The 20,297-nt window shown below is 42.4% G+C and overlaps 1 protein-coding gene across 1 annotated transcript in view; it reads left to right on the plus strand.

Moving 5' to 3' along the window:
* The first annotated feature begins 19,192 nt into the window (after positions 1-19,192).
* RP1L1 (RP1 like 1) overlaps positions 19,193-20,297 on the plus strand; it is a 34,732-nt gene continuing 33,627 nt past the window's right edge. Inside the window, exon 1 of the mRNA XM_069726861.1 lies at positions 19,193-19,819. Coding sequence (XP_069582962.1) covers positions 19,202-19,819 — 618 coding nt within the window. The 5' untranslated portion in view covers positions 19,193-19,201. The remainder of the gene's footprint in view (positions 19,820-20,297) is intronic.

The raw sequence follows: 20,297 nt of genomic DNA on the forward strand, positions 1-20,297 counted from the left end.
TGTCAACATGTAGTTTGGCAAATTGCAGTCTGTCTTTTTTATGATTTTTTTTCAACAATGGTGTCCTCCTTGCTTGTCTCCCATGAAGTCCACTTTGGCTCATACAATGATGGATGGTGAGATCTGACACTGATGTTCCTTGAGCTTGAAGTTCACTTTTAATCTGTTTAGAAGTTTTTCTGGGCTCTTTTGTTATCGTTCGTATTATCCGTCTCTTTGATTTGCCATCAAGTTTCCTCCTGCGGCCACGTCCAGGGGGTCGGCTACAGTCCCATGGGTCTTAAATTTCTGAATAATATGGGCAACTGTAGTCACAGGAACATCACACTGCTTGGAGATGGTCTTATAACTTTTACCTTTAACATGTTTGTCTTTAATTTTCTTTCTAATCTCCTGAGACAACTCTTTCCTTCACCTCCTCTGGTCCATGTTGAGTGTGATAAACACCATGTCACTACACTGCACAGTGAGGATCTGTAGCCCTATATACCGGCCACTCACTGATTCCAGGATTGTAGACACCTGTGATGCTAGTTAGTGGACACACCTTGATTTAACATGTTCCTTTTGTCACATTATTTTTAGGGGCACCATCATTTCTATTCAGGCCTATTTCATCAGTTTTATATTTTTTTAATTCTGTGGAAGCATGGCTGAAAAGCAATATCTGACTATCATTTGTTCATTTTCATAGATCTTTTATTTATTATTACTTTTGTCAGATTCAAGTTATTTCTGTGACCATTGTGGGTTTTTCTGTCATCAAATGAGGGCTACCAACAATTTTGACCACGTGTGTAAATAGTAGGTGTATCACGTGTTACCTGGAGATGAGGTACAGCTAACCCCCAACGCGCGTTTCGTGTTGGCTTTATCGGGGACTATATTTGACCATCTATTTAGTGTTTGGGTATCTCATGTTTTCCTGGTCACGTGACACTCCATGACTCTTCTCCTCATTTTTTTTAAACGATTTTGTTATTAGTGTTTTCAGTTAAATATATTTTTATCTCTACTTGTTTTTTCGCCCTTTACTTCCGTTTCTCTTTGGATATATTGGTTTAGGGGTGGTGGTAAAGGAACACTTTACAGTTTATCTCCTTTAATGCAAGAGCTCTCACAAGAACAGTCTGTAATGAGTATTCATTCAGAAATCCTGGGTAGACCGGATATCAGACACACACACTCCAAGCTAGTTTTTATTAGTGCAGCTTAAAGGAAACATGTCAGGTCCCCCATGCCCTCCAACCCAGCAGCATTAACTTATGTATGAGCAAATTGTGCTCAGAGAATTTTCCTCCACTTCCAAAGTTAGTAATCATGGACCAATTTGTAGCCACTCACTGAATTCAGAACCATCATATGCGCTCCATGTCTCTCTTTCCAGGCTGGCCCAATTATCGCTGCAGTCCCATGTAGGCTTCAAGGTCTCTCATTGTGCACACTAGTCAAGATGCTAGGAAGGCTTTATGTAACCACCATGTGCTGCTTCTAGTCATAATGCATCATAGCTAACCGGAGATATTCTCTGGACCCATGCTGTAGAATCGAAAATCAAACCAATATATGGGAGTTTCATATGTTAATCTTTAAAGGCTTCCCGAGAATTATGGGTCATTGACAGAATTTGATGCCTCTTCACTAAAAGAATCACTAAACGTTGCAAGAAAAGATAAGTTTACTTATCTTAATTCATGGGTGTACTGAATGGCCCTTTTGATGTCCATGCGCGAGCCGGGCTACCATGACATAACAGCACAAACTGCACTCCAGTGACAATGTTTTGACCTTAATCCACCGGAGCAGATGACTTGATTAACACCGATGCCTTCTGGGAAGGAGGATTAGCACTGGAAGCAGCTTCCTCGGCACGAAACCTTACTGTGAAGTAACATGTTACATGGTGAGGCCAGAGATATGCTTCTCCTCTGCGTCACGTTGCTCGCGACTGTACGAACTTCCTATCCTATTCCACAGCGGTTACAATTCTACCGTTCCCTTCCTCGTGTTGACGGCATTAGCCGCCCTCCATGTATGGGAAATTATAAAGTGATATCAAATTCATACAACATCCTCATAGCCTGCCAAGATATAAACACAAGGCCAGGTTCAGACGGGGACAAATCCTGATCAGATGTAATTCAAGACGAAAACCACTTATCTTCTTCCTGTGGAAAACAATCCACCAGCCTCAAGAAAATGTTACCCTGCTGAAAGGTGCAAGTTTTAAGTAGTTTAAAGGGGTTTTCTGAGTTGAAATAATAGAATTGTGCACCCCTCGTTAAGTTTCCTGCGGTGGCACATTATTTTGGATTCACAATGCCTATGAGGTGCAGCCTACTTTCAACTTCCCTTGCACCGAGCAAAGACTCAGGCTTGTTCGATGTACGTCTTAATGGAGTTTTCAGTCTTATTCTTCATGTGGACCCAAAAATTGAACCCATTGCCTCAATTAGAGGTGAAGAAATTGAAGAGATATAAATTCGTCTTAGAAGTCCTTCTTCCTAGAGATCCACCACTCTATACACCCTAATAAGATGTTCCCTTTGTTGGAGGGAACAACATGTTAGAAAGATCTGAGTCTTCTTTGCTTTCACCCCTCTGCAGATAACTTTAGGCTTAAGCTGACCATACATATTACACCTGCCAATATCGATGGTTCCGCTGATGGTCTAATATCTATGGGGCCGACTGATGGGCAGCTGAGATGTCGTTCCAATATGTCCACAATCGCATTGTTCTCCCTGAGATGAGGCGTCAGTTTACGGCATTCTCATAGAGAACACTGGAGCGCTCGACCGCGTGTTTGCGGAAAACACCTGAAATGAGAATCATGTTTCGGCCAATGGTTCTGTGTAAAATATATGGAACAAATATAGTAATAGGTCCTATTTTTATTACACCGGCATATTCCATAGTGCTGGACATTTCAAAGTATTCATTTATAAAGAATGTCATACAAATTTATACACAATTCATAGGCTATAGACAACTCTAAGGGCTATTTTTTTTATTACTTAAATACATGTTTTTGGGCTAAATAATAATTTTTGCATTTCAGTTTCATTGAATAATTTTGTACCGTTTCGCCTTTGAGGGTATTTCTTTCCCTGTAAATTGTTGACTGTATAATTAGTTAAATGAAAATTCATCAGACACTGAGTTTGTAATTGGTTTTGATCATCTTTTACTTGGCTCATAATAGCTGATTTACAACCACACACCAATCAAAACAAAACGCAAATTTCATGTGATCACAGATTAGCCGAGAAAAGCTCAGAAGACAGAAAAAAAGAGGTACAAACTCTGTCAGAATGGGCTCACTGACGGATCCTTGGTAAACCCATTCCACCGCCAGCAATATTGCAACATAGGAGTCTATAGAAGGCAACATATTTAATGAAACCTGATTGCAATTACCATTTTTAGCTCGAAATACAGGTATTCAACTAAAAAAAAATCCTTCCCTGAAGGTTTGCATATTCTTCAACTATTCTATGAAGAGGGCGATGCTAACAGAAGTCTACAATCCGTGTAAAGAAATGGGGGTGACAGCAGAGATAAAAAGTAGAGGTGAGAAAATCGATCCAGCAGGTTGGACGAGAACCCTGTGAACCGGCTCCTACCTGCTTGCATATCCGTGGTGTTTCCACAGAATTTAAAAAACAAAATAAAACTCATGAAATAGGCCTGGACAGAAATGATGGTACTCATTAAAATAATGTGACAAAAGGGACATGTTAAATCGCTGTGTGTCCACTAACTAGCATCACAGGTGTCTACACTCCTGGAATCAGTGAGTGGCCGGTATATAGGGCTACAGATACTCACTGTGCTGTGTGGTGACATGGTGGGTATCACACTTAACATGGACCAGAGGAGGCGAAGGAAAGAGTTGTCTAAGGAGATAAGAAAGAACATTATAGACAAACATGTTAAAGGTAAAAGTTATAAGACCATCTCCAAGCAGCTTGATGTTCCTGTGACTACAGCTGCACATATTATTCAGAAATGTAAGATCTATGGGACTGTAGCCGACCTCCCTGGACGTGGGCGCAGGAAGAAAATTGATGACAAATCAAAGAGACGGATAATACGAACGATAACAAAAGAGCCCAGAAAACTTCTACATAGATTAGAGGTGAACTTCAAGCTCAAGGAACATCAGTGTCAGATCGCACCATCCGTCATTGTATGAGCCAAAGTGGACTTCATGGGAGACAAGAAAGGAGAACACCATTGTTGAAAAAAAATCATAAAAAAGCCAGACTGGAATTTGCCAAACTACATGTTGACAAGCCACAAAGCTTCTGGGAGAATGCCCTATGGACAGATGAGACAAAAATGGTACTTTCTGGCAAGGCACATCAGCTCTATGTTCACAGATGGAAAAATGAAGCATATCAAGAAAAGAACACTGTCCCTACTGTGAAACATGGAGGAGGATTTGTTATGTTCTGGGGCTGCTTTGCTGCATCTGGCACAGGGAGTCTAGAATCTGTGCAGGGTGCAATGAAATCTCAAGGCTATCAAGTGGTTCTAGAGAGAAATGTGCTGCCCAGTGTCAGAAAGCTTGGTCTCAGTCACAGGTCATGGGACTTGCAACAGGATAATGACCTAAAACACACAGCTAAAAACACCCAAGAATGGCTAAGAGGAAAACATTGGACTATTCTGAAGTGGCCTTCTATGAGCCTTGACCTAAATCCTATTGAGCATCTTTGGAAAGAGCTGAAACATGGCGTCTGGAAAAGGCAACCTTCACACACGAGAGAACTATAGCAGTTTGCTCTTCAGGATTGGGCCAAAATACCTGTCGAGAGGTGCAGAAGTCTCATTGACAGTTACAGGAATCATTTGACTGCAGTGATTGCCTCAAATGTTGTGCAACAAAATATTAAGTTAAGGGTACCATCATTTCTGTTGGCCTATTTCATGAGTTTTATTTTATTTTTTTTAAATATACTAATAGTCTATTAGAGATCAAGATCCACCATACTAACCCCCATACTACCAACAAAATCGCTATCAAAGGAGCACATATTGCCGCCACATCGTGATCACATATTATCACCACATAACTGTATAGTTCCACCATACTGATCACTAACAAAAACCACTGTATTAAGACCAATATTACGGCCATGCAGCGATCTGTAGACCATATATGTGTATTATGTACAGATAAATTCAGTGACTCACCGGTGACGGCCATGACTTCTTCCATCAATGACTTGTTTCTTCAGAACCTAATTTTTTAGCTCATCGCTTTCACCCAACTCTAAATAAACAAAATAGCACCATAAACACTAATAATTCCACCCCCATTGCCGTACGCCAGTTTTGTGCCTTTCACAACTAACACTGTACCCCTTGTACCTCCACAGAATTATAGTGCGCTCTCTATTAGGGATGAGCGACCATTTATCGGTTATCACTCTAGTATCTGGGTGCTCGCATGTACTCGTTACTCGGCGAGCATTAGCCGGTGATCGAATTTGAAACTCGAATCCTCGCCCTGCATATTTGGCGCCTGTTACACAGCCAAAAAGCATGCAGGGATTGCCTGCAAGTCACTGGAATATCATAGCCATCTTGGTAGTGGCATTACGGTGAATGGCTGACCATGTGACATCATCAGAGGTTATAAAAGAGCAAGTGCTGCCACGCTCGGCTCACTGACGCCATTGCACAGCTCAGGGACACTTCGTATTGGAGGGAGAGAGTACTTACATAGTTACATAGTTACATAGTTATTAAGGTTGAAGGAAGACTATAAGTCCATCTAGTTCAACCCATAGCCTAACCTAACATGCCCTAACATGTTGATCCAGAGGAAGGCAAAAAAAACCCATGTGGCAAAGAGTAAGCTCCACATTGGGGAAAAAAATTCCTCCCGACTCCACATACGGCAATCAGACTAGTTCCCTGGATCAACGCCCTATCAAGGAATCTAGTGTATATACCCTGTAACATTATACTTTTCCAGAAAGGCATCCAGTCCCCTCTTAAATTTAAGTAATGAATCACTCATTACAACATCATACGGCAGAGAGTTCCATAGTCTCACTGCTCTTACAGTAAAGAATCCACGTCTGCTATTATGCTTAAACCTTTTTTCCTCCAAACGCAGAGGATGCCCCCTTGTCCCGGTTTCAGGTCTATGATTAAAAAGATCATCAGAAAGGTCTTTGTACTGTCCCCTCATATATTTATACATTAACATAAGATCACCCCTTAGTCTTCGTTTTTCCAAACTAAATAGCCCCAAGTGTAATAACCTATCTTGGTATTGCAGACCCCCCAGTCCTATAATAACCTTGGTCGCTCTTCTCTGCACCCGCTCTAGTTCAGCTATGTCTTTCTTATACACCGGAGACCAGAACTGTGCACAGTATTCTAAGTGTGGTCGAACTAGTGACTTGTATAGAGGTAAAATGATGTTCTCCTCATGAGCATCTATGCCTCTTTTAATGCATCCCATTATTTTATTTGCCTTTGTAGCAGCTGCCTGACACTGGCCACTGAATATGAGTTTGTCATCCACCCATACACCCAGGTCTTTTTCATTGACGGTTTTGCCCAGAGTTTTGGAATTAAGCACATAATTATACATCTTATTACTTCTGCCCAAGTGCATGACCTTACATTTATCCCCATTAAAGCTCATTTGCCATTTATCAGCCCAAGCTTCTAGTTTACATAAATCATCCTGTAATATAAAATTGTCCTCCTCTGTATTGATTACCCTGCAGAGTTTAGTGTCATTTGCAAATATTGAAATTCTACTCTGAATGCCCCCTACAAGGTCATTAATAAATATGTTAAAAAGAAGAGGGCCCAATACTGACCCCTGTGGTACAGCACTGCAAACCGCTACCCAGTCCGAGTGTGCTCCATTAATAAACACCCTTTGTTTCCTATCCCTGAGCCGGCTCTCAACCCACTTGCACATATTTTCCCCTATCCCCATTATTCTCATTTTATGTATCAACCTTTTACTTGTCCAGGCCTTTGTGTGCACAGTACAGTATCATGAATCAGAGTCCTGTAGTGTTGATACTGGTGCTGATTCTGGACCGTCATACTAAGAGCCCTTGTAAGGGCTCAATCTGTGTTTTGCTGTTTGTATCAGATACATTCTGCATTTATCCTGGGAAGGGACAGTTGCAGGAGCAGGTAGAGTGGCAGAATACAGTCTCTAGGCGGTGCTTAGGGATTGCAGTTCGTTGCTAAACACATATCTGCTGCACGTGACCACATTTTTTGGGGGGTTAAAAAAAATTGACTATATTTTTATCCATAGAGTATTACGTGCTTTGTGGTACATTTTGGTGGGATTTAACACTCGAAAAATGCTTTGAAAATTTTGTATGGATTTAGTTAGTCATCCACACAGTATTGGGTGCTTTCTGTGACATTAGGGTGGTATATAACATTCCAAAAAAGCATTGAAAAATTGAAGACTCCACAAAGATGGTGAGCAGCGATGGCGCTATCATCAGAGCAATGATCCCGCTTCTGTGCCTACTTAAACAGTGACTGCTGACAATTAAATATGAAGCTTTGCATGCGGACCAAGTGGAGATGGAGGAAGACATGAGACAGGGAGATACTTCCCAGCCTCATCTCATCTGCTCAGCGCAGATTGGGTAACAATGAGGAGGTGGAACAGGAGCTGGCTGATAGAGCAGCAATAGGCTAGTATGCACACAAGTTTCTTCCCGTCTCCCCTATGTGGATAGACTGAGGAGGGGAATGAGAAGGAAGAGATGGAGGAGGAGGAGATGGAGAGTAGTCATCAGTGTCCAGGCCCTGATGACTGGGTATTTTTAAAGAGGGGAACATTTTTAAAAATGTCAAGCAATGCCTCGCCAACAAAACCAGCACACTCCCTAATTTCTCTGCAACCTTTTGCGACCTTCAGCTATTGGGTTTGAAAGCTGGATACCTGGTATCATATGTCCCTCTATCCCTTGGAGGTGTTGTGATGCCCTTCCGCTAGCGCCATGTCTGAGTGGGTTTTTAGTGCCACGGGGGGCAAAACAGACAGGTGCTTCCACCTGTCAAGAGAAAGCGCAGAATCTTTGAGTGTAGGAGAACTACCACTATACTTTGTTCACAATATTTGAATGCAATACTACAGCTGGTGCCTTAAAAGGTGTATGGATGACCCTGCTCGTAATTTTTGGCAGGCTTTACACATAGTGCACCGCTTTTACGAGTCTAGGAGTACCACTACATGTCAAATTGAACAAAATGTGTATGAGGTCCTCCTTTATGTCTAATACAGATGTATCTTACATCACATTTTGGCAGTTCTTGCTTCCTTCATAAATTACCAAAATCGATTTTGAATTGTTTATTTTCATTCCTTATAGTGGAGTAAAAGCATGACCCCATTGTTCTCAGCAGCGATCTGGGAGTCAGAGATGCTTCCAGGGGTCTTCCCCATGCTTTTGTCCTTCCATTCAGCACTTTTTCCATCCATTTCAACATTTTCAGTGCTACGAGGTTTGTTTCCACTAATGAAAAGTAGAATCCTAGATAGCCATTAAACAATCCCTCATTGCCTCCTTGCTTTTTTCCTTGCTTCTTTCCCTTTTCCAATCGCTCTTCTTTCACTATGCATTCCTTTTCCCTCCTTTTCCTTCCTCCTTCTATCTCTCTATTCTTTGCTTTTCTACTCTGTCTTCTTTCCCCATATGTTCTTTTCTCGTTTCTTTTCTTTCCTTCTTTCTTTATGCTCTTTATTTTCCTTTTCTCCTTTATTTCTTTGTTTACTTTTCATTCTTTCCTTTTTTACTTTCTTTGTTTTTCTTCTTTCTTTACTTTCCTTGTTTCTTTCGTTTTTTTTGTTTTTGATCTTTTATTTCCTTCTTTTTTCTTTCTTTCTTTTTCTCTTTCTTTCTTTCTTTCTTTCTTTCTTTCTTTCTTTCTTTCTTTCTTTCTTTCTTTCTTTCCTTCTTCTTTTCTTTCCTTTTCTTTCCTTTCTCTTTCTTCCTTTCTTTTAATTTGTCTTTCTTCCTTTCTTTTAATTTGCCTTTCTTTTTCTTTCTCTCTTTCTCTTCTCTTTTTCTATTCATCATTTAGTATACTCATGTATAACAGAAGTTACTGGCAATCCCAAGTTCATTTGTTCTTTCTTTTTTTTCTTTTCTTTATCTCTTAACTCTCTTTTTCCTTCTTTCTTTTTCTCTATGTTTACTGTTTTCTTCTTTCTATTTATTTTTTTAAACTTTCTTTCATCCTTACTATTAATTTTTCTGTCTTTCTTTCCTTTCTCTCTCTCTTTCTTTTCTCTTATTTATTCAACATTTAGTAGACTCATGTACAGTATGTCAGCAGTTATTGGCAATCCCAAGTTCGTTCTTTCTTTCTTTCTTCAGATGAAGACACTGTAGGTGTACGATGGACTCTCTGTCTGTGGTGGAGACACTGTGGTTGTATGAGGGGCACTCTGGCTGTAATGGAAACACTGTTGTTGTATGAGGGGCACTGTGGCCATGATGGTGACACTGTGGTTGTACGATGGACACTCTTGCTGTACAGAAGACACTGTGGTTGTACGAGGGGCACTCTGACTGTGATGGAGACACTGTGGTTGTATAAGGGGCACTCTAGCTGTGATGGAGACACTGTGGTTGTATAAGGGGCACTCTAGCTGTGATGGAGACACTGTGGTTGTATAAGGGGCACTCTAGCTGTGATGGAGACACTGTGGTTGTATAAGGGGCACTCTAGCTGTGATGGAGACACTGTGGTTGTATAAGGGGCACTCTAGCTGTGATGGAGACACTGTGGTTGTACGATGGACACTCTGGCTGTACAGAAGACACTGTGGTTCTACAAGGGGCACTGTGGCTGTGATGGAGACACTGTGGTTGTATGAGGGGCACTCTGGCTGTGGTGGAGACACTGTGGTTGTATGAGGGGCACTGTGGCCATAATGGTGACACTGTGGTTGTACGATGGACACTCTGACTGTGATGGAGACACTGTGGTTGTATAAGGGGCACTCTAGCTGTGATGGAGACACTGTGGTTTTAAGAAGGGCACTGTGGCTGTGATGGAAACACTGTGGTTGTATGAGGGGCACTGTGGCCATGATGGTGACACTGTGGTTGTACGATGGACACTCTGGCTGTACAGGAGACACTGTGGTTGTACGAGGGGCACTCTGACTGTGATGGAGACACTGCGGTTGTAAGAGGGGCACTCTAGCTGTGATGGAGACACTTCGGTTGTAAGAGGAGCACTCTAGCTGTGATGCAGACACTGCGATTGTTAGAGGGGCACTGTGGCTGTAATGGAAACACTGTGGTTGTACAATGGACACTCTGGCTGTGATGGAGGCACTGGTTGTATGAGGGGCACTCTGACTGTGATGGAGACACTGTGGTTGCATGAGGGGCACTCTGGCTGTGATAGAAACACTGTGGTTGTACGATGGACACTCTGGCTGTACAGAAGACACTGTGGTTGTAGAAGGGGCACTTTGACTGTGATGGAGACACTGCGGTTGGGTTGTAAGAGGGGCACTGTGGATGTGATGGAGACACTGCGGTTGTATGAGGGGCACTCTGACAAACTCTGACAGCGGCATTTAACTGGTTAATAGCCGTGAGTGGATCACGATTCCACCTGCAGCTATTGCGAGCACATGTCAGCTGTTCAAAACAGCTGACATGTCCCTGGAAAGAAGTTGGCTCACCAACGGAGCCCACATCAAAGGGAGGGAGGCCAACATCGGCGTAAATATACACTCGATGTCGGTAAGGGGTTAAGGGCAATGGTACCAAATACTAATGAAATGTATGGAAACTTTTGACTTTCCAGTAAGTAATAAACATGCCTTAAAGTATTCTCTCTCTCTTTCATTATTCTGGCATTTGTCAATTATTAATAATTATAGTATTGACCTAATTGACCTAAAACGGGAAAGGTTTATTCTGATTTCATGTCAAGTATTGAGAAAAACCTGCAGATGTGTCTTTTTATATAGTGAATGGAAACTTCTAGTTTCAACTGTACATATCAATTTCATGTTTTTATTTTATTGTCACTATGATTTACATTTGTCATGTTATTATATTATATGCACATACAGTCTTCAGCATTGAAATTGCAGCACCAAAAAGGGACAGTTTTGGAATGATGAAAATCAAAGGATGGAGATGATAGTGATTTGGAAAGGATGAAAAATTGAAATAAAATTTTAAAAACCTCTGGATGTATTCAGTCTGGAGAATGAGCACCATGTGCAGAAATCCCGGCACTTCCAGCCTTGGCTGCTATCACTGACGTTATCAATGGTCGTCTGATGAAGGTTCTGGTTCTCTGAATTCACTTGGGCAAATCATCAAGCTCCACTGCTGGCAGCTCCTGTGTGATCACCGACCAATGACGTCCAAGATGTGCTCGATGGGAGACAAGTCCAGAGACGCTGTAGCCATGGGAGCAGGTTTAGGCCACTCAAGCTGCTCACAAACGCACCTTCATCATGAAATAGAAGACTTCCGGCACAGGAATCCTTTTTCAGTAAAAATTCTTTCTTTATTTAAACATCTTCAGCGATAAAAACAACATCATGGGGACCCCCCCCCCATAGGCCTGACGCGTTTCGGACCCAGTAAAAACAGTCCTTCCTCAAAGGCCTGCAAACATAGGGTGAACAGTTCCTTATATCTATCGCAACAGCACATGTAATAAATTAGAAAGGACTACCTCCCCAATTAGTTTTACAGTTCCAATGTTGAGGAGATTAGTATAAATATTACTGGTAAATATAAGGTCCTATTCTTATTACAGGTATGTGTCCTGTTACATCCGATTCCGTGCACCGAGCATAAGCATGGGTTTATTGTATAGCTGTCACCTTCCTCTGCAGACTAATACCATCCTGACCCGTGATAATCCCCTGTAAGCCTAATATTCTCATGTCATGACCTGCAAGAATAGCAGAGGTATTATTATTACATCAGTGGAATATGATGTTGCAGAACAATGTACAATATACCCCATAAAGAAGATGTGCACCATATTTTGGCTGGATTACCCCTTTAAACAGGAAACTGAGCATCAAAGCTAGCCCACGAGGAGGACCAAAAAACGATTTGGTCTTGATCAGGTGCTGGACTTCTACATTTGATCATAATAGCTAGTTTATCGAAGACCCCATACACATGTTTTGATCCCCATAGACTTCTATGTGGCTGTATGAACATGACCATATGCTGGCATCGATTGATTTCTCTGATCAATCATTTAGAGGCTGATATGGAGTACCCTACGGCACAAAGTGATCCTGGCTCAACAGGGACTCCGTGTGTTATTGACTAAGCTCTGCTTGAAGCCTTGAGGAGTTCCCTTCAAATTGTCTCTTTTGGCTTAGATTCCTTGTGGGTTTAAAGGCTATGTGCACATACATTTTTACATAGTAACATAGTAACATAGTTAGTAAGGCCGAAAAAAGACATTTGTCCATCCAGTTCAGCCTATATTCCATCATAATAAGTACCCAGATCTACGTCCTTCTACAGAACCTAATAATTGTATGATACAATATTGTTCTGCTCCAGGAAGACATCCAGGCCTCTCTTGAACCCCTCGACTGAGTTCGCCATCACCACCTCCTCAGGCAAGCAATTCCAGATTCTCACTGCCCTAACAGTAAAGAATCCTCTTCTATGTTGGTGGAAAAACCTTCTCTCCTCCAGACGCAAAGAATGCCCCCTTGTGTCCGTCACCTTCCTTGGTATAAACAGATCCTCAGCGAGATATTTGTATTGTCCCCTTATATACTTATACATGGTTATTAGATCGCCCCTCAGTCGTCTTTTTTCTAGACTAAATAATCCTAATTTCGCTAATCTATCTGGGTATTGTAGTTCTCCCATCCCCTTTATTAATTTTGTTGCCCTCCTTTGTACTCTCTCTAGTTCCATTATATCCTTCCTGAGCACCGGTGCCCAAAACTGGACACAGTTTTGCTACACTTTTATTGCCCCATCAGGCATTTCAGACTTAAGATCCCCCCAAAATTATGAATTGGACGGGACCCCCCCTTCGAAGCCATTCATGATAATTTGTCACTTTTGTGATCCATCTGGACTCGTTACAACAAGATCCGTCCATTTTAGGCAATAGGCCAGTCTGTTGTGCTGCCTAAAAAAGACTAAAACTGCCAGAATGGAGACCAGATGGAGCACAAAACTGATTCATTATGGTTAATGGCTCCGCCAAGTATTCTGCCCTATCTGAATCCGGGTCTTCAGAGATTCAGAAATAAACGCCGGTGGAACCACAAATGTGTGGCCAAAATTTGACGCAAACCTATTAGTTAGTCCCATATTGTAAATTAATGGCATGTTGACATCATTTTATGATTGGGGGGTGTCCAACGTTTGGGGCCCCACTGATCCTTAGAACGAGGGTGATGCCGCAGTGGAGGTCTAATTAATTAAACTTCAATAATCCTGTTAATAAATAAGTAAACAGATTTTTTTCTCACAGAGTCCTCTTACAGGTTTTACCTGCACAATGAAGTCCCAACCGCACAGTGGGTAGGGAAAAAGCAACATGGCACCTATCATACTGGTACCAGCTACAAGAGCCCCTCTGTGCAGGGAAAACCTAAGGAGGTAACTCAGCGTTAAAATAGCATCATATTCAATTTATTCTCTGGATCACTCGAGTCCTATGCATTGGCAATATGCCATGACTTCATGAGGTAGGAATACTCCTTACATGTTTATGCAGCACCCCCAAGGGCTGTGGGGTACTCGGATCCAGGCCCTTCTGTTCTCAATGGGGATGTCACGGTGGCTGACCCAGTCCGTGGCCCTAGGGGAACGTCCGCTGTAAATTGTGGGGGGAAAGGTCTTTAAAGGGATAATGTTCGTGACGCCACCTGTGGTATTCGGTCAGGGTGACGCTGCTTTAAGGGGTCCGCTGGGGTGATGTTATGGCAGCTAGATGGTATACCTTCCCACAGATGAAGTATGTCCCCAGGGCTTCCCAGAGTGTGGATGGTGGATGATGTACGGCGCGGTGAATAACGAGGACACAAGGTTTCAGTCTCTTTACCTTTACTGAAGGCTTCAGCATCCACAGTCCAGGGTAGGGACCACAGGGTAGGCAGAGTCCGGCCGGTCTGAAGGCAAATCCAGAGTCCCCTTATCCAGGTGGAATTCAATAGCCTTCCTCTAGCGCCTGGGCGTTGTAGTTCCTCCCTGCTGAGCAACTCGGTAAGGTCCTCACAACTATTGTAGATGTTAAGTCTCTTCTCTCTGTCCCCCTGACGGATAGGACAAACCCGTATGACTAGTGGCCTGAGGCTTTTTATAGGGACCCTAGAGATGCCCCGGCCTTCACAAGTTGCCACCCTGCCTCTTGGGTAAATGGTCGGGCAGTCAACGTGGAATCAACTGTCCTGCCAGTCTCTGAAGTAACGGCATAGAGATCCTTACTCCCTCGGTGTTCTGGCTACCGGTAGTGCGCTTCAGAAGGAGGCAGCCTGCTTCTAGCTGGTCTCCATCTGATATTCCTCTCCTTTTTGCTATGACTTTGTTGCTCACTCACTACAGCACAATTCCTTTCATGTCCTTTCTTAGGATGCTACTGCATGGGATGCAGGCGCAGCTCCGTGTACCTTCGCCTTCCACAGGCCGCAGTCTGTAACTGGCTGGAACCCACTCCAACCAGCCTCTGCCAAACTCGGTCGGGACTCACTGACTATCTCCTTCTCCCTCCAGTCAGCTTCTGTCTAACTTCCTAACCAACCCACCAGTTTTACCTAAGTGTGAGGAGTGCCTTAATAGATAGAAGCATGTCTCCCCCTGGCGGACTGGAGTGTGAAGTGTGTTTTGTGGTTGTGATACCTGGACAGAAGATCTCCTTCATTGCCTTCAGACGTAACATCACTCCCCCCTGGTGGAAGAATATCATTACTGCAACGACCAGGACTCTGGGGCGCTGCATTTACAAGTTACAATTTTGGCAAATTTAACTGCAGAAGAGCCCAGTTATACAACAGCAAGCACACAAAGCTCCATGAGAGGTGTTTTTCTGGGCAATGGTCTTCATTCAAGTAGATGGCCAATATGCATGATACTTAGTGGTACTGATATCTATCACAGGAAATATACAGTAATCTCATTAAGGGCCTGGTTTTCTTAAAGTGGGGTTATGGAGAAGTTTCATTGTGTACTTGTCACGAAAATATGAATTATTTTCCATTGTTTCGGGGACACAGCCAGAGCTGGCCTACTACTCCTCCCATCATTGGTTTCTGTAGGACCAAGTCCTACTCTCTCTCTGTGGATTTCCAACCCCCCCCCCCCTTCAGGTAGATGGTCAGCTTTGGAATGCGAGTTTTATTGCTTGCCAGTACTAGCAGAGCTGAATGTGTTCTTTCCCTCCAAAAATCTCTTTCTCTTATAAGCAAAACACTCAAAGTCAAATTCAATAAGGCACATTAATCCCAGAAACATGAAAATTAGATTTCCAAGATCTGGGCACTTAGGGTTACGCATGACTGCGTTTTGCGGCATTTAGGGTTATCAGAAACCTGGGCAATTAATTTCTGCCCACCAGCAAATCACAGACATACCGTGTTTGGACTCTAAAAAAACTGTAAAATCGCAAAGGAAAAAATAATGCTAATATCGTTGGCCTGTGAGCTTTTTGGCCAAAGATATGAAGAACAGGAGTTATTGATAACTTTCAAAGACATATGTACCTCCCAGAAAACAGCCTATACGTGTCCAATCCACCTATAAGAGGTCGGTGGTGGCAGCATAGTTTTCATATTTATGTGGTGTTGGGGACTTGATGGTAACTGGATCAGGGTATATACAGCTGTGGCAAAAATTAAGAGACCACTGCAAAATATTCAGTTTGTCTGATTTTTCTCTTTATAGGTATATTTTTTAGTAAAATGTAAATTTTTCATTTATTCTATAAGCTACTGACAACATGTCTCCGAATTTCCAAGCAATACATTTTGTATTTTTTCTGAAAAGGAGAAATGGTCAAAATTACAAAACAAAACCCAGTGCTTTCAGACCTCAAATAATGCAAAGAAAGCAAGTTCATAATCATTTAGAAACAACAATACTAATGTTTTAACTCAGGAAGAGTTCATATCAATATTTTGTGGAATAACCATGATTTTTATTCACAGCTTTCATGAGTCTCGGCATGCTTTCCACCAGTCTTTCACACTGCTCCTGGTGCAAAAATTTAAGCCGTTCTTCTTTGTTCGATGGCTTGTGACTACCCATCATCCTCTTCATTACATTCCAGAGATTTTCAATGGGGTTCAAGTCTGGAGATTGGGCTGGCCATGACAGGGTTTTCATGTGGTGGTCCCTTCATTTTGCCTGAGCTGTATATGTTCCTATCAGGAACCGGTGGTGTATATATACATCCCGTCACATCACGTGCCGCAATATTCGACATAAATTAGAGCAGCTGTGCTCATTTTCTTATCCTCTGTCAATACCCTTATTGGCCAGCAGGGTAAGGGGGCGCCAGAGAGCTGCAAGTTCTTGACAAAGATTAGTGACAGTACTCCTGTGTCTTAATTAAATAATTCAAAAGCAGCTATTAAAAAAGCATACATGTCCATACACACAAATACTTCAAGGTAAAACTGTTTTGCAGTGTAATATGTCTCGGTACTATCCTGATTCCTTTACTCTAGAAACTGTCATCCATTCTCTTTTAGGGGGCGGTTCTTCTTCATCGGCATTCTGTAAGCTCTATAGATAAGGCTTGCTTATTTCTCTCACTTCCCAGCATATATTGTGTCTGTAATTGTCCAAAAGCTCACTTGCCCTGAACTGAAAGCCCATTTCTCTACTATACATGTATACAACTTAAGAGAATGCAGAGAGACATTGAACCGGCCACACTTCTTGTAGAAAAACAAACAATGGCCCCCACTTCCTGTAAAGAGAAAAACACCCATCACAACTTCCTGTACAAAGGTAAATACCCTCCCCACTTCTTGTAGAGAGACTACATCTATCTTCCACTTCCAGTAGAGAGATAACAACCTATTCCCACTTTCTGAAGAGACAAAGACTCTCCTCCATTTCCGGTAGAAAGATAAAAACCTGCCCTCATTACTTGAAGAGAGACAAATTCCCATGTCCATTTCCTATAGAGAGACAAAGACTCGCTCTCACTTCTTGTACAGAGATAAAGACCCTCTTACACCTCCGGAAGAATGACAAAGGCTTGCCCCCACTACCTGAAGAGAGACAAAGACACAAGCTCACTACCTGAAGAGAGACAAAGACCCACTCCTACATCTTCTAGAGAGGCAAAGATCTACCCTCACTTCCTGTAGAGTCAAAGAGCTGCTCCCAATTCCTGTAGTGAGACAAAGAACCACCTCCACTTATAGAGAGACAAAGAGCCACCCCACTTCCTGTAGAGAGATTAAAACCCATCCTTAAAGGGAATCTGTCACCTCAATTTGGCGGGCTATGTAGATTACCTGTGTTCAGTCAGATGGGCATTGTTTTGTCTAATTTTCTCCACCCCATCCTTCCACGCTGTCCGCAATATTTTTGTGAATTTGAGTAGATGGCCTCCATAGTTCGCGTGCGCGCAATGCAATCTTCGCTCACACACGCGCACTATGCTTTGTCCAACTGCGGGCAAAGCCGAAAACCATTACTGCACATACACCAGCGCACTGTGTCCCAGAAGTATTTTGCTGTGTTTCGGGACACAGTGTGTCGGCACATGCACAGTAATGCTTTTCGGTTTTGCCCGCAGTTGGGCAAAGCATACTGCGCATGCGCGAGCGAAAATTACATTGTGCACGCGCGAACTATGGAGGCCATCTACTCGAATTCATAAAAATATTGCTGACAGCGGGGAAGGATAGAGTGGAGAAAATTAGACAAAACAACGCCCATGTGACCGAACACAGGTAATTTACATAGCCCGCCAAATTGAGGTGACAGATTCCCTTTAATTCTGTAGAGAGACAAAAAACACTCCCATTTCCTATAGAGAGTCAATGATCCACTCCCACTTCCTCTAGAGAGGCGAAGAGACTTCCCATTTTCTGTAGAGAGATTAAAACCCATCCTTACTACTGTAGAGAGAAAAAGATCCACTCCCACATACTATAGAGATACAAAAAACGCATTCTGATCCCACTTCCTAGAGAAGAAAAAGATCCATCCTTACTTCCTGTAGAAAGACAAAGACCCACCCCCACTATCTGAAGAGAGACAAACACCTACCCCCACTTCCTCTAGAGAGAAAAAAAAATGTTCTCCCAATTCTTATAGATAGACAAAGATCCACATTCACTACCTGAAGAGAGGCAAAGACCCGCTGTCACTTTGTGAAAAGAGACTAAGACTGGCCCACATTTCCTGAAGAGAGACAAAAAATCAACTTCTGCCTAGATAAACCATCCCCTGAACAGAGATAGAGACCCACCCTCACTTCCTGTAGACAGACAAAGACTCATTCGCACTTTGTGAAGTGAGACAAAGACTGGCGATCAAGTCCTAAAGAATGAAAAAGAACCACCCCACTACTTATACATAGATAAAGTCCCACCTAATGAAGAGAAACAAAGATCCAGCCTCACTTTCAGTAGAAGAGACAAAGAGCCATCGCCACTTCTTGTAGAGAGACAGACCTATCCCACTTCCTGTAGAGATAGAAAGACTCTACCCCACTTCCTGTAGAGATAGAAAGACTCTACCCCACTTCCTGTAGAGAGAGAAAGATTCTACCCCACTTCCTGTAGAGATGCAAAAACTCTTTCTCACTTTCTAGAGAGAGGAAAAAGATCCGTCCTTACTTCCTGTAGAGAGACAAAGACCGTCTCCCATTTCCTGTAATCTGTTTCAGTGTCTCTTCTAATAGCAACAGGTTACACCTGAAAATGGGAAGGGGACAGTAAGTTAGACAGCAGAGAGACTGCTAGTCGTCTGCATTTTGAAGGTTTTTTGGGGGGTTAAGACAACATGATTATTAAATACAGTGATTTGCCGTTTGTCTATTTATGACATAGTCTATCAAATTAATTTGGAGAGGCGTGTCTCAATAATTTATTTCTCCATTTCCTAGGGACACATGAAAAGTTTTATCTGTATTTTTCAAATTTGATATGACGGTAATGACAATTGTTCTAAATTTCAGATCCAGATTACGCACCAGAATGAATCCATCAGAAGGTTACTCGGCCCCACCATCCAGTCCAGATCGTCCTTTTCCGCCAGTGGTTCGATCTCATGCGGTCTCTGTAGTGACTCCAGCAAAGAAAATAACCTTCTTTAAGAGTGGAGATCCTCAGTTCAGTGGAGTAAAGATGGCCATTAATCGTCGTAGCTTCAAAAGTTTTAGCGCCCTCATGGACGATCTTTCAAACAAAGTTCCTTTGCCGTTTGGGGTTCGGACAATTACTACTCCTCGAGGTACGCATAGTATAAGCAGACTGGAGCAACTTCAGGATGGAGGAAGTTATATCTGCTCTGACAAAAAGCACGTGCAACCCATGGCTGGACACAAAGGGGGAAATCATAGAGGCATTCGTCCAGATAGTTCCCGAAAGCAAGGTCAACATGGGGGCCCTCAAGAGGAATACTCTGCTACACAGTTTCAACAGGTGCCGAAAGTAAGGAAGAAAATTGTGCTAGTGAAGAATGGGGATCCAACAATTAGACGTTCAATCATCCTAAATCGGAGGAACGCGCGTAATTTCAGGACATTTCTGGAGGACGCCTCCGATCTCTTGCAGTATACTGTACGAAGGTTATATACTGTGGATGGAAGAAAAGTAAGTAGTCATGTGGTTATATGAAACATGAAGTACTTAACTGTGTATGGCTTTATATGATAAATTATCTATAAAAAGGGGTTTTCTAGTCAAATCAAAAATCATAAATTATATAATTTATTAGTAAAGTCCTATATTAGGCCAGGTGCGCTGATACTCTGGTAGTTGCTCTGTCTTTCTACCCTACGTTGACAGTGTTTGAAGTCAGAAATCCCCATTCACACGTTGTCCTGTCTTAAGTACAGATCTGGAAGAAAAGCTGCCATGATTGATGGAAGAGCTACAAGAGGATCGGGAAACTTGGCCTAAAACCAATTACGGTATATTAGGGAAGCTTTAGAGCTACTTTCTAAAATTACTTTTGCCTGGAGAACCCCTTAAAAACAAAACATGGTGGTCTTTCTAATGCTAGTCAGAGAGTTTTCCTTCGTATAGAAAAGGAGTGTCATGTTGAATCACTCCGAAAGGCCACAATACA

This window comes from Ranitomeya imitator, chromosome 5, assembly GCF_032444005.1.
Source record: "Ranitomeya imitator isolate aRanImi1 chromosome 5, aRanImi1.pri, whole genome shotgun sequence".
In the NCBI taxonomy this organism is placed as follows: domain Eukaryota; kingdom Metazoa; phylum Chordata; class Amphibia; order Anura; family Dendrobatidae; genus Ranitomeya; species Ranitomeya imitator.